Source organism: Larimichthys crocea, chromosome III (assembly GCF_000972845.2).
Source record: "Larimichthys crocea isolate SSNF chromosome III, L_crocea_2.0, whole genome shotgun sequence".
NCBI lineage: Eukaryota > Metazoa > Chordata > Actinopteri > Sciaenidae > Larimichthys > Larimichthys crocea.
The window spans coordinates 18,294,325-18,306,216 of NC_040013.1; the positions used below are offsets into that span (position 1 = coordinate 18,294,325).

At 44.0% G+C, this 11,892-nt stretch overlaps 1 protein-coding gene across 2 annotated transcripts; it reads left to right on the forward strand.

Annotated features, from left to right (window-relative positions):
- Positions 1 to 565: 565 nt before the first annotated feature.
- On the forward strand, positions 566 to 10,786 carry LOC104929647 (phosphatidylinositol 3,4,5-trisphosphate 3-phosphatase and dual-specificity protein phosphatase PTEN). 2 transcript variants are annotated; one of them, XM_010744227.3, is made up of 10 exons: positions 566 to 1,022; positions 4,803 to 4,887; positions 5,000 to 5,044; positions 5,138 to 5,181; positions 5,327 to 5,565; positions 5,842 to 5,983; positions 7,637 to 7,705; positions 8,308 to 8,474; positions 9,224 to 9,505; positions 9,625 to 10,786. In XM_010744227.3, the coding sequence occupies exons 1-10, from the start codon at positions 944 to 946 to the stop codon at positions 9,808 to 9,810; spliced, it is 1,338 nt and encodes a 445-aa protein (XP_010742529.2). In that variant the 5' UTR covers positions 566 to 943; the 3' UTR covers positions 9,811 to 10,786. The 2 variants fall into 2 exon arrangements, with proteins under 2 accessions (XP_010742529.2, XP_010742537.1); XM_010744235.3 differs by lacking the exon at positions 7,637 to 7,705.
- The last annotated feature ends 1,106 nt before the right edge of the window (positions 10,787 to 11,892 follow it).

Here is an 11,892-nt window from a genome sequence, read left to right on the forward strand (position 1 = left end):
CCCCGGGACGGAGCTGTCAAACCGATCCGTGCACACCGCTGATCCCTTTTTGTATAGTCTTATATACAGCTAAGGTGGAGCCTGTCATTTTTTTTTCGTTTTTTTTTTCCGCTTTTCTCCGGATGTGTTCTTGGCAATCAGTCGATGACAATGTTGAATCGTTAGGAGGCTTTTGGATCGAAGAAGAAGGAGGTAGCTATTGTTGCTAAGCTAAGCTGAAGCTAAGCTACGTCTGAGTGGCTGGATACGAGGCTCCGGTAGCCGGTCTCCACCGTCTCTCTCTCTCTCCCTCAAACACCCCTCACCCCTTTTTCCATCTGCTTTTTTTTTTCTTCTTCTTCTTCTTCTTTTTTTTTTTTTTTTTAAGGACCGTGTCCGTGGCCCCCCTGAATCTCTCTCTCTCTTCTCTCTCTATCTCTCTCTCTCTCTTTTTTCCTTTTAAAGTTTCCTCTCCGTGGAACAAGCTGCATGTGTTTTCTTTTCCTCGGGAGGTGTTTTTGCAAGACGAATTGCAGGATTTTTTTATTTTTTTTGTTGTTGGGGGGGTGGGTGGGTGGGCTGGGGTTGGGGTGGGGGGGTGAAGGAAAGAAAGAAAGAAAAGGAGAAGAAGGAGAAAGAGGAGAAGGAGGAGGAGGAGGAGAAGAAGTCGTCGGGCCTTGCTTTGCACGGAGGGGAGCAGGAGCAGGAGAGAGAGAGGCCCGTCTTTATGATCCAGAGGAAGCCTTTTCTAATCCACTGCTACTGCTACTACTAGCTCTGCTGGCTAGCTACGTCTCCTGCAAAAATCCAGAGAAGGAGCCAGCTCCTCACTCACTCACTGACTGACTGCGACATATAACAGTAGAAAAACCTCCCTGTTTTTGTTTTTTTTGTTTGTTTTTTTTCTCCCCCCCCCTTCTCCTCTCATCATTTACGCCATAAAAGACTCCTGTCACCTGCTACAATGGCTGCGATTATAAAAGAAATGGTCAGCCGGAACAAAAGGAGATATCAAGAGGATGGCTTCGACCTGGACTTAACATGTATCCTTTTTTATTTATTTTATTTTCACACTTATAGCCCACCCCCCCATTTTGGAGGCTGACTAGTGAATGTGTAACAGCACAGCATTGAGGAGCAGAAATGTCAGTGGAGTAAACGTGAGGAAGGAGGAGGTGGAGGAGGAGGAGGAGGGGTAGTAGCCTTTGCTGCTACTCTGTAGCTACCTTGGCTAGTTGGTCAAAAGCAGCAGCTTTGCTGTCAAACCGAAAAGCATGTTTGAAAGATGGTGGATCTGTCAAAGCAGCAGCAGCACGCAGAAATGTCAGTCACGTTACAACTACCTTTTTTTTTTTTTTAAATGTGTGTGTGGACATTTCACTTGCATACCAGTCCACCCAGTGGTGCACCTAGCAGCTCTGGGATGAGTGGCATTAAGGTGTTTGGTGTGGTCTTTTTTTTTTTTTTTTAAGTCCTTTCTTTCCAGTGTTTCGTGCATGTACAGTAGATGCTGCAGGGCATTATATTGTAGGTTTATGCTGTATGATGCAAATAAGCTGGGGACATACCCTGATGTAAGCTCACCCTGGCCTCACCTGTGTCCTCTGTAGGTGAGTATGAAATTATGGATTTCTTTGTGTAAAAAAAAAAAAATTGTACAAATTTAACGTTTTCCTTTCACCCTCCATGGAGATTTGAGAATAGCTATTTCTGGCCCACTCTGCAGGACTCATTTCTCATCTATTACCACTGATAATAGTTGACCTGGTTCCCCAGTGCAGTATCGCTGGTATCACAGTTTTTTTTTTTTTTCTTCTTCTCATTTGGTTGCTGATAAACTGGATTTAGCAAGCGATATGGTCAGCCATGGCAGAGGAAATGTAAACTCTAAATGTGTGACAGCGCTAGTGAGAGTGGGTCATGGTTACAGTAACAGTGGTTGATGTGCACATGACTTTGTGTATGGGGATGTCGAGACTGGCCTTTTTTCGAGCCTGTTTCAAAGTCGATTGATTGATAAATCTGCAACAGATTTGATAATCCCGCATGTTTTTTGCAAATCTCTTGGCTTCTCATGTGAGAATTTACTGATATTCCTAGTCTTGTCTGAGATTTGAATGTCTTTGTGTTTTAGACTGTTGCACGGATAAAAAAAACAAACTATTACTATTTCTGTACACCAAAAATCAGCTAATCAAAGTATTTGTCTGATTTAATCGATAATGGGAATGATTGAAGTGAAGTTGCAGCCCTATCTGAGACGTTAGTATTTATGGACACAGTTCGCTCTGGTTATTATCAGTATTGTTGCATTAACTTTGATAACGTTGCTGAGTCGCGTCTTGAGTCACTTGAGCTTCAATGCCACCACTGTACTCATACATATTGAACCAAAACCAGGCAGGACCATCAGCTGTGTGTGTGTGTGACTGCAGATGCTGAGATGTGTGCATGGCAGTGTTTGATCACCTGGTTTTGTAATGTGGTAAAGATTGTGTCACGTCTCTTGGTGGCAGGACTTTGTTGTGCCTTTGTCGCTGTGTGGAAAGGGGCACGCCGCTCGAAAGTGGCATCTTTCTTTGGTTGGAAGTCTCCTCTTGTTTAGATGTGGGCCCTTTTTTCGAACTATGCCTTTTATCATTTTTGGCATGGTGTCTAAAAACAATATGGGCCCTCTGCAGTTATATAATGCAGTATCACAGTTCTGGGAATTGCCCTTAAAATAGAGTTGCCAGTGATCTTGTATCAGTGTTGCTGTCTGAGTGCTCTCTCCCTCTCTTACCCTCTCAACCCACCACCTCTCCTTTGCTCTTTTTTCTTTACTACTCCCACTCTAATTCTCCCTCCCTCCGCTTGCCCCCTTTCCTCTGCTCGCCTCCTTTCCTGTTCTCCCCACCCCCTCCTTGCTCGGCGCTCGCCGGTTCCCACTCTCCCTTTTCCTCTCTCTCTCTCTCTCTCTCTCTCTCTCTCTCTCTCTCTCTCAGTTGTGGATTTGGCGTATGCATAGAGCTGAGGCAGGGCTGGCTTTAAAGAAAAGGCGTGCCTCAAACGGCAGATTTTCTTTTCTTTTTTTTTTCTCCTCCTACTTGGAGCTTCCGTCGGGGGTCCCGTATGTGCGTTTCCTCCCAGCTGCAGAGACCAAGCCCCCCATGCCCTAGGCTGAAGCTCTCTTGGGAGCTGTGGAGCTTTTTAAAAACACTTATTATAGTCTGACTGGGATCTCTTTGCCATTAGTTACAAGGGTTAGAGTAGCCTCTTCCAATAGCTTAGAAAACCTGCATCTGGCTCCTAATTAGGTCTTTGAGGCATTAATAGACTGGATTATGGCGAAGTATGTACAGATCTGCTACTCTGTCGTAAGCTACAGGGAAGTAGCTTGGCAGTATGCAAATAATACCATAGATCTCCTGTAGGGCTTGTTGAATTCATGCATCAAGGCCTGTGTTGAGCATGCCTCAGCTGTATCAGGGCATTCACACAGGGGTTTATTAAATATCGTCTTTTGTTATATTTTATCCAGCTAAAAATCTTTGAAACTTCTTTCATCTTCGTATACTGCACTTCTTTTTTCTATATTAACAGATCTACTGATGGAACAATGAACTGTGTGTGTACCATGAGAAGTGGTGTGTGTGCTTTTTTTCTTTTTCTGCCTGTGCAGGTACTCGTACGCGTGCGCACACGCAGCAAAGTTGCGGCTGCTCTTTCTCGCCAGAGTTGTCGGGATGCGCGTGTCAAATCTTTCTGACCAGTTAAAAAGTGATTTGACTCTGGAAAGAAAACGCGGTCTGCTGAAAATGAAACAGACACATCCAATCTGAATTATTCAGCTTTTCTATTTTTGACACCGTGGCAAAGGAAGTGTAAGAAAAGGTTGCCCTTTAGTCAGTGGTTAAAGTGTGAAATCCCACAGCTTATGGCGACAAGCAGACTTCAGTTACAGGTAGGCGTTGCAGCCGAGCCTCAAAGACATGCATGCCAACTCAATTATGCTTTTAACTGCAACATGACACTGATGTGTGCCTTTTTCTTTTTTTTTAAAGATTGTATGTATGTCACCGTGTAATTGGTCATGACATTTTCCATCACTATCCTGTGCTGAAATACGGCGAGACCCGTTTCGATGATGTAAGGCAGCCGGGTGCAGCACGAGACAGACAGACAGACAGAGACAGCGCGACCAGAAGTTAAACTTGTAGTGGAATCTGGTGTGTGTGGTTTCTAAAGTGTTGCTTTGTTTCTCGTCCATCACCAAGTGTCAGAGAAACACCTCCCCGCTTGCATGTGCAGATTGCAACTCTCAAAACAAAGGATTTGTTTCACAGGAATGTTTTTTTTTTTTTTTTTTTCTTTTCCCCTACCTGTGTGTCTTCATGCTGCCTGCGTTCGATCGCAAATTTCGTCCGGGCTGCACTCGAAACACAGAGAGAGAGAGAGAGATGAGCTGAACTGCGATGATTCCTAATATAACTTTGGGCTCTAAAAATAAATGCAGGTCAGGGAGCGGAGACTCTCCTCATGCACCCACATGTGTGCCTGGCTCGTGGAGGAGCGCTGTTACACCCGTCCTCTCTGTCTGCTTCTCACTGTCAAGGCCATCTGTCACCACTCCACCTCCTCCTCCTCTTGTGTTCCCATCTCTCCGTAACTACAGTGACACCGTCATACTTTTTATGTGCTGCTGCTCATCTGCATTACTGTAATTGTGCTTATGTACTTAGTCTTCTTATAAAGCTGCTGAAAACATGCGTAGACCTACTTTACTTCCAGTTAAAGATGGTGCTGGGTGCCTTGGTACATTTCCTTGACTCCTGCTTGAACAGATATCTACCCAAACATCATTGCGATGGGCTTTCCTGCAGAGAGACTCGAAGGCGTGTACAGAAACAATATAGACGATGTAGTACGGTGAGTCGTCTTGCCTGTTTTGCCATCATATAAAAGATAAATGTTTCTTTATTCTGCCATGGCATGTTGTTCTAACAAGTATATTCTCGATGTGTCTCTCTCTCACAAACAGGTTTTTGGATTCAAAGCATAAAAACCATTACAAAATCTACAACCTGTAAGTGTTCCACGTACACCTGAACGCCTCTTTGTTGACTCTGATCACTTCCTCTGTGTGTTCGCTAACTGGATTTCGTTCTTCCCGTTTCAGCTGCGCAGAAAGACACTACGATGCTGCCAAATTTAACTGCAGAGGTACACCGCTTTACACGTTCATAGTCTGATCTCTCACAAAATGTCCACTGTGTCACCCTGACCTGTCAACTTTTTTTTTTTTCCTCCCTCCCCTCCTCTCCTCTGGTTACAACTCTGCGTGGGCCCGCATCCCGTTATGCATCAGTTGCACAGTACCCCTTCGAAGACCACAACCCTCCTCAGCTGGAGCTAATTAAGCCGTTTTGTGAAGACCTGGACCAGTGGCTCAGCGAGGATGACAATCACGTGGCGGCCATCCACTGTAAGGCCGGGAAGGGCCGCACTGGAGTCATGATCTGCGCCTATCTCCTCCATCGTGGCAAATTCCTGGAGGCCCAAGAAGCGCTTGATTTTTACGGTGAAGTCAGGACAAGGGACAAGAAGGTGAGATATCAATCAGAGACCACATCTCAAGAGATCAAGTGTTACAACCAAGGGTTATTTTCATTATTGATATTGAAAATTTCTTGATTGAGTTAATGTCAGGAAAGTGTGCCACGGCCTAAAGTAAAATATTCAGCTTATGCCACTCACTTTTAAGGAGCTGGTCCCAGAAAACATTTCTGAATTTTAATGGACTAGGTGCAAACACTTAACACGCACCCAAGAGAATGTTATTTGTACGTTGTGGATCTCTAAACATCTTTTCTGTCGTTGCAGGGAGTAACGATCCCGAGCCAGCGCCGCTACGTCTACTACTACAGCTACCTACTGAAGAACCAGCTAGAGTACAAGCCGGTGGCGCTCCTCTTCCACAAAATGGTGTTCGAGACTCTCCCCATGTTCAGCGGGGGCACCTGCAGTGAGTCACACTCATGTTCAACTTTAACTCCAAACCAGGGGCGTAGGCATGTTCAAAACAGCAGCGAACTCTTCGGATGTTGTTGTTGTGCGCCGTAGCTTCTCACCCACGCTGCAGTTTAGCACCGTAGAACAAGAGAGAGGGTCATCGACGGGAGTTGAGTCGTCCTCTTGCCGGGGTTTAAAAAACAGAATCAAGCGCGGTTTAATTCGCTGCAGTATTTTTTAACAACTTTTTATTGATCAGGTCCTCTTGTTGCTTCTTACAACAAGGTCAACTTATTCTCTGCCCGCTTTACAAAAACACTGAATAAGGTTGTCTCGGGTTTGTCATACAGGAATCATTCTCTCAGTGAAGTACCAGGAAAAAAAAAGAAGTGTACTATCTCAGATATCTGAGCCATCATCGAAAAGCTTCCTCAGGAGGTTTGCCTTTAGACGAGTCAGGGTCTGTGTTCATTATAATATACGCTGGGGCACAAGGGAAGTACACTGGTCTTCATACCACAAAGCCACCTACACACGAGTTTTACATGCTGTACTTACATGTAATCAGGAAGTTACTGAAAGGCAGTTATACATTTTAGTCTGATTTATTTTTACATACAGTACTACAGCGCTCGGGCGCCAATACGTCATGTGGTTAGTTTCAGTCATGAGTATGTACATATCACTGCATGTTTGCTCTGAGCTGAGTGGTATGACTTTGTTGTAATTTGGCGGTGTGTGTGCATGCAAACACAGGCACTTGTTGCGGCGGACAACAAGGCAGCCGGACTCTGAATATTTATGATTTTTTAACAGCACGTTGAGTCACAAACCTTTTTATCAGCATCAACACAGATTTAGTTTGCAACATCCTCCAACGTAAGATTTGTGTGTGAGCGAGTCAGTTTTGAGACCTTGTGTCTAGTTTCTGAGCCGATAGCGCCGTGTATCTGTCTGTGTTCAGTGTTTCTTGGTGGTTTTATAGTGAAACATTCCTGTTTTTGTTTTTTTTTATGCTCAAATGTGTCACACAATGTTTTGCCTTTCTTGTGTCTGAAATGTCAATTTATTTTAAACTAACGGGCAGAAAGAGCGCCTCTTCTCTCTTCACTCCTGCGGCTTAAAAAAAACAAAAACCTAACACCTGACTGTGCTGAACATCCATGACTGTATTGACATCCTTCTCTTTCCTCCTAACTTTATGAAAAAAAAGAAGGCCCTGTTCTGAGTTTGACGTCTTAATACACGTACACACACGCATCACCCTCGGGTTTTAGCTCACCTCAGCAATTTTTTTTTAAAAGACTAGACTCAAGTTACAGTGAACTCCACACATCGCACATGTCTGTTATTTTAAATTGACAAAAGAACAACTCCGATGTTTTGTGGTCGCTTGTGATAGTCAGCAGTCTCAAGTTCCCCCTTTCCTCCTTCCCCTTTGTGCATCTCACAACACACCAGGTCGACCATGTTGAATGTTTTAAGATGTTACGCCTCGTACTGTATGTTGTTTGTAAAGAAGAGAAGAAAAAAAAAAAAAAAAAAAATGGATGCAAATATCTGTAAATATTTGTGTAGAGCTCTTGTGTTTGTGCCTGCTGTGCTGTCAAGCCCCTGACAGGCCAGCCAGGCGCCGTTTGTGATAATCTCCTTCTTTCTCTCTAAGGGGACAGTGCCGTTAAAAACAGGAGCGAGCCGACCCCTCAGGGCTTCAAGAAAGGGAATTGGCATTGGGGTAAATGAGCCTTTCATCCATTATTACATTATCATTATTATTGTTTGACTCATTTGCTTTTATATGGCCCCAGAGATCCACCAGGCAAAGGGGCAGTTTGAGGTAGACATGTTGCCTAGCAGGATAGGACTAGCTTACAGGCATATGATGTCATCTCCACCCCACCCTGACAGGAAGAAGGAAGTTTTAAATTCTTCTATATGCAACGTGTTGCGCTGGTCCTAAGACCAAACCGTGACTGTCTGTCAGAATAGGGTCCTGTGTCTCTGGTCCTGGGTCTCTTTGGGTGTAACTTTCCCCCCTTTTTTAATTTTTTTTCTCCTTCTTAATTTTAATATAATGTTTTTCATTTATTCAGTTGGGCTTGGGTGGGTGGTGGTGGTGATGGTGTGCTGTGCTGTTCCTTTTGTCAAACTCATGTAATAACAACTGGTAATCCCGTCTTGCTCTCTCGATTCACTCCTCTTGTCACTCACTTTTCTGTGTGCTCTGTCTCTTTTCCATCACAAATCTCATAATCTTGCCCACTCCCTCCCTTCCTTCCCTCCTTCCCTCGCCTCCACCCTCCCTCCCTCCCCGTGCAACGTTGACACTCTTTGCAGATCCCCAGTTTGTGGTGTACCAGCTGAAAGTGAAGATTCACACGTCGAACCCCACTCACACGCGGCGCGAGGACAAGCACATGTTTTTCGAATTCCCCCAGCCGCTGCCGGTTTGTGGAGACATCAAGGTGGAGTTCTTCCATAAACAGAACAAGATGATGAAGAAGGTTGGTTGCGTGCGTTGTTGTCGCCGCTGTCATTAAAGCGCTTATTTCAGCTGTTGATTGTCACGACCTCTGCTAGGTCAAAGAACAATCAGGAGACTGATTCAATCAGAGTGCCAACAATGATGTGGTTTTCTTTTTACAGGTTAGGGCTGGTGGTGTTCTGTATTTTTTACTGTCAACAAAGTCCAAATGTAGCTAAATAATGCCTCTTTTTATCATTAAGAACACGTTAATAAGCTGTTCTGTCACACCGTTCAACAAGTTTCTTTATTACCAAGAGGCGCCGTAGTTTATTTTGAGTGAATCCCACATTCACCGGATATACTCAATAACGTAACAAACGTGTAATAAATAAACCACGGCTGAAAATAGTCCTGAAACAAACGTGCTATTTACTCCTGTGTGAGTAATGTTTGCTACAAACTACAGTGCCCAGAGGCTCAATAATTTCCTACAATGTGGGCTGTTTTTTAGGGTGGTGAGTAGCCTTTTTAAAGAAATTAAACCACTTTTGTGTGTAAATTTTAAAGATTTACATCTTCTGGAGAAACAAATGGTCTTGAGGCTGAGTGCACAGACAGAGTGGAGACGTCGCAAAGTGTTGAGACAGACTAACACATTGTTGGTTTTATGTTTTTTAAATGAGATTTGTTGTAAATAAGAAAGAAACCCAGAAAGTTCCTCTGAATACTTAATGTCGCCCATTTTCTCATGACGTCGCCCATCTCGTCACCTCTCATGTCCTCCAGGACAAAATGTTCCACTTCTGGGTGAACACCTTCTTCATCCCTGGACCAGAGGAGAGCGGGGACAAGATGGAGAATGGGGCGGTGAACAATGCAGACAGCCAGCAGGGGGTACCGGCAACGGGCCAGGGCCAGCCGCAGAGCGCCGATTGCAGGGATAGCTGCAGGGAAAGCGGCAGGGAAAGCGACCGGGACAGGGACTACCTCATCCTGACGCTCACTAAGAACGACTTGGACAAGGCCAACAAAGACAAAGCTAACCGCTACTTCTCGCCAAACTTCAAGGTAAGGATTTGATTTAGATATTAGCTCGGATAAATGTTATTGAAAGTGTTTTTATGGTGATGATTTTTTATTTTTTTAAATTGCCCCGGGCTGAAGTTGGTCTTAATTTGCATTTCCAGGTGAAGTTGTATTTTACGAAAACCGTGGAGGAGCCTTCGAATTCTGAGGCAAGCACTTCGACATCCGTCACGCCGGACGTTAGCGACAATGAGCCAGACCATTATCGATATTCAGATACCACTGACTCTGATCCAGAAAATGAACCTTTTGATGAAGAGCAGCACACGCAAATCACAAAAGTGTGAACTCTTTTTAAACAGGAAAAGAAGAAATTATACACCAGAAAAAAAAAGGAGAAAACTTGAATATAAACTCAAAAGAAGAACCTTTTGTCCCTTCCCTCCCCCAGACGGCAATAGAATATCATCATGTCAAATGCCAATTTTAGGGAAAAAAAGATAAATATCCTGACCAATATATTGTTTTTTTGTTTTGTTTTTTTTAATTTTATTTTTCTTTTTTTCTTTGGCACGGCCATGTACCATGTGCGAGGTATTGACACTGTTGCCCCATGGGAAAAGGTGCTGTAGCTATTAAATGTATTTATATATATATACATATATACACACACGTATATGTATATACATATATACATGCATATATAAACAAACTTTTTGTGTCAAAGACAATGGAAAGAGTACCACAATCAGGAGACGGGAGTTGAAGTGTGGGAGAAGTTAGAAATGATATACTAGGACTATGCTGCTCCTTCTCCTGTCTAAACCAAGGCCAGTGCTGCAGTCACTTTGTTTCACTCCCTCTCTTCTCCTCCTCCTCCTCGCCCCTCCTTCTCCTCTCATCTTTTACTCTCCCTCCCCTCCATCCTATCCTCCCTTCCTATCCTCCTTTACTGTGAATGCTTCTTGTGCTCTTTGCAGGCTGTCTCACGTGACTTTTGGTCTTTGTGCAGTGCAAACTGCATGCGGGCAGTGGGTTGGGGGTGGGCGGGGTTATGAAGAGGCTGTGATGATGTCTAAAGCATTGCCATTCCTGTTCCCACTGTGTATACGTTTAAATTATGCAGAACAAGGCATCCCATGTAATTGTTAATGTTTTTTTTTTTATCCTAAGATAATAAAAATATAATACACAAAACAGCAGGGAGACAAGTGTTTGCAATAATGTCAACACTACATTTTAAAGGACAATGGTGATTTGCATGTATTGGAATTGGCGTCCATCCCTAATAAATGTATGCAATGTTGTCTTTTCTTAAAGAAACCAGCTTTGAGATGTGTCTTCTGCGTGGGGGTTCCCCTGTGCTTTGAGTCATGCTCAGAAAATTACATCAGAGGTTTATGTAATATTCTCCCGTCGCTGTTCGCGGTTCATGAAAATCATGCAGAAATGAAAATGGGATTTTTGTGCACCAGCGCTGCCTTTAACTCAACTGAAGTCATAATTTTAGAGAAAGCGGCACCCGTAATTTAAACTTGAGCATGTGCAGCAAATCGAGGTGAGGTGAGGTGAGGTAGGCGGGTGGGGGAAGGAGGAGGAAAATGTGCACAAGCGCTGTGCTTGATGAGAAAAATGCTGTAAAGCAGGTTGTCGTCGTCGTTGCAGCTGCTGGTGCTGGAGCCGTGTTAACAGTAACTTCCTGCTTTAAAGGTCAGGGCTGCAAATAGCGAGTGGGACCTGAGGTAGGGAAGTGATGGAAGGATTATTATTAAAAGTTCAACTGAGGGCGAAGAGCCCACTTCAAACAAATAACTGACTGATGGGGAGCTGAGCATCTGCATTAATGGCAGGTCTATCAATGAGGGAAAGAAGCGTATAAATCTGAACAGCAACAGTTTGCTTTCAATCAAACGTGACTGGTAATTGAAGTTCACACAAAGGAGCTTTTGCTTTTATGGTTTTCTAAATAGATCAGATGGAGAATTCTGCCAAGTAACAGTCCATTTCCTCAATTGATTTCAAAGCAAAGTGACCTTTGAACTCATTTGTGAGCCAAAAAAGCAGCCTGACCTCATACCGAACCATCACTGTTGTATGCATGAGTGTTTGCTGCTGCTGCTGCTTAATCAAGGCGTTCTCCACATGAAATGAGCAGAGGAAGGAAAGGCTACCAGCCCAGGAGGGAGGAGCGCGAGGCCCTCGGGTAGACGAGCCTGCTCTGCTTGCAGGCTTGTGTGACTCCTCAAATGAAAGGGTAACAGGATTAGCAACCATGTCTCTGTGATAGGAGAGCAGAGAGTGGCAAGACCCTGGCTAAAAACATGGCCCAAAGTCTCCTGATAATAAAATAAAGTATGAATTAAACATATATATTTAAAAAAAAAAAGTTCCACCCCCAGAGGCAGGCAGTCACATAATCCCCTTCTGCT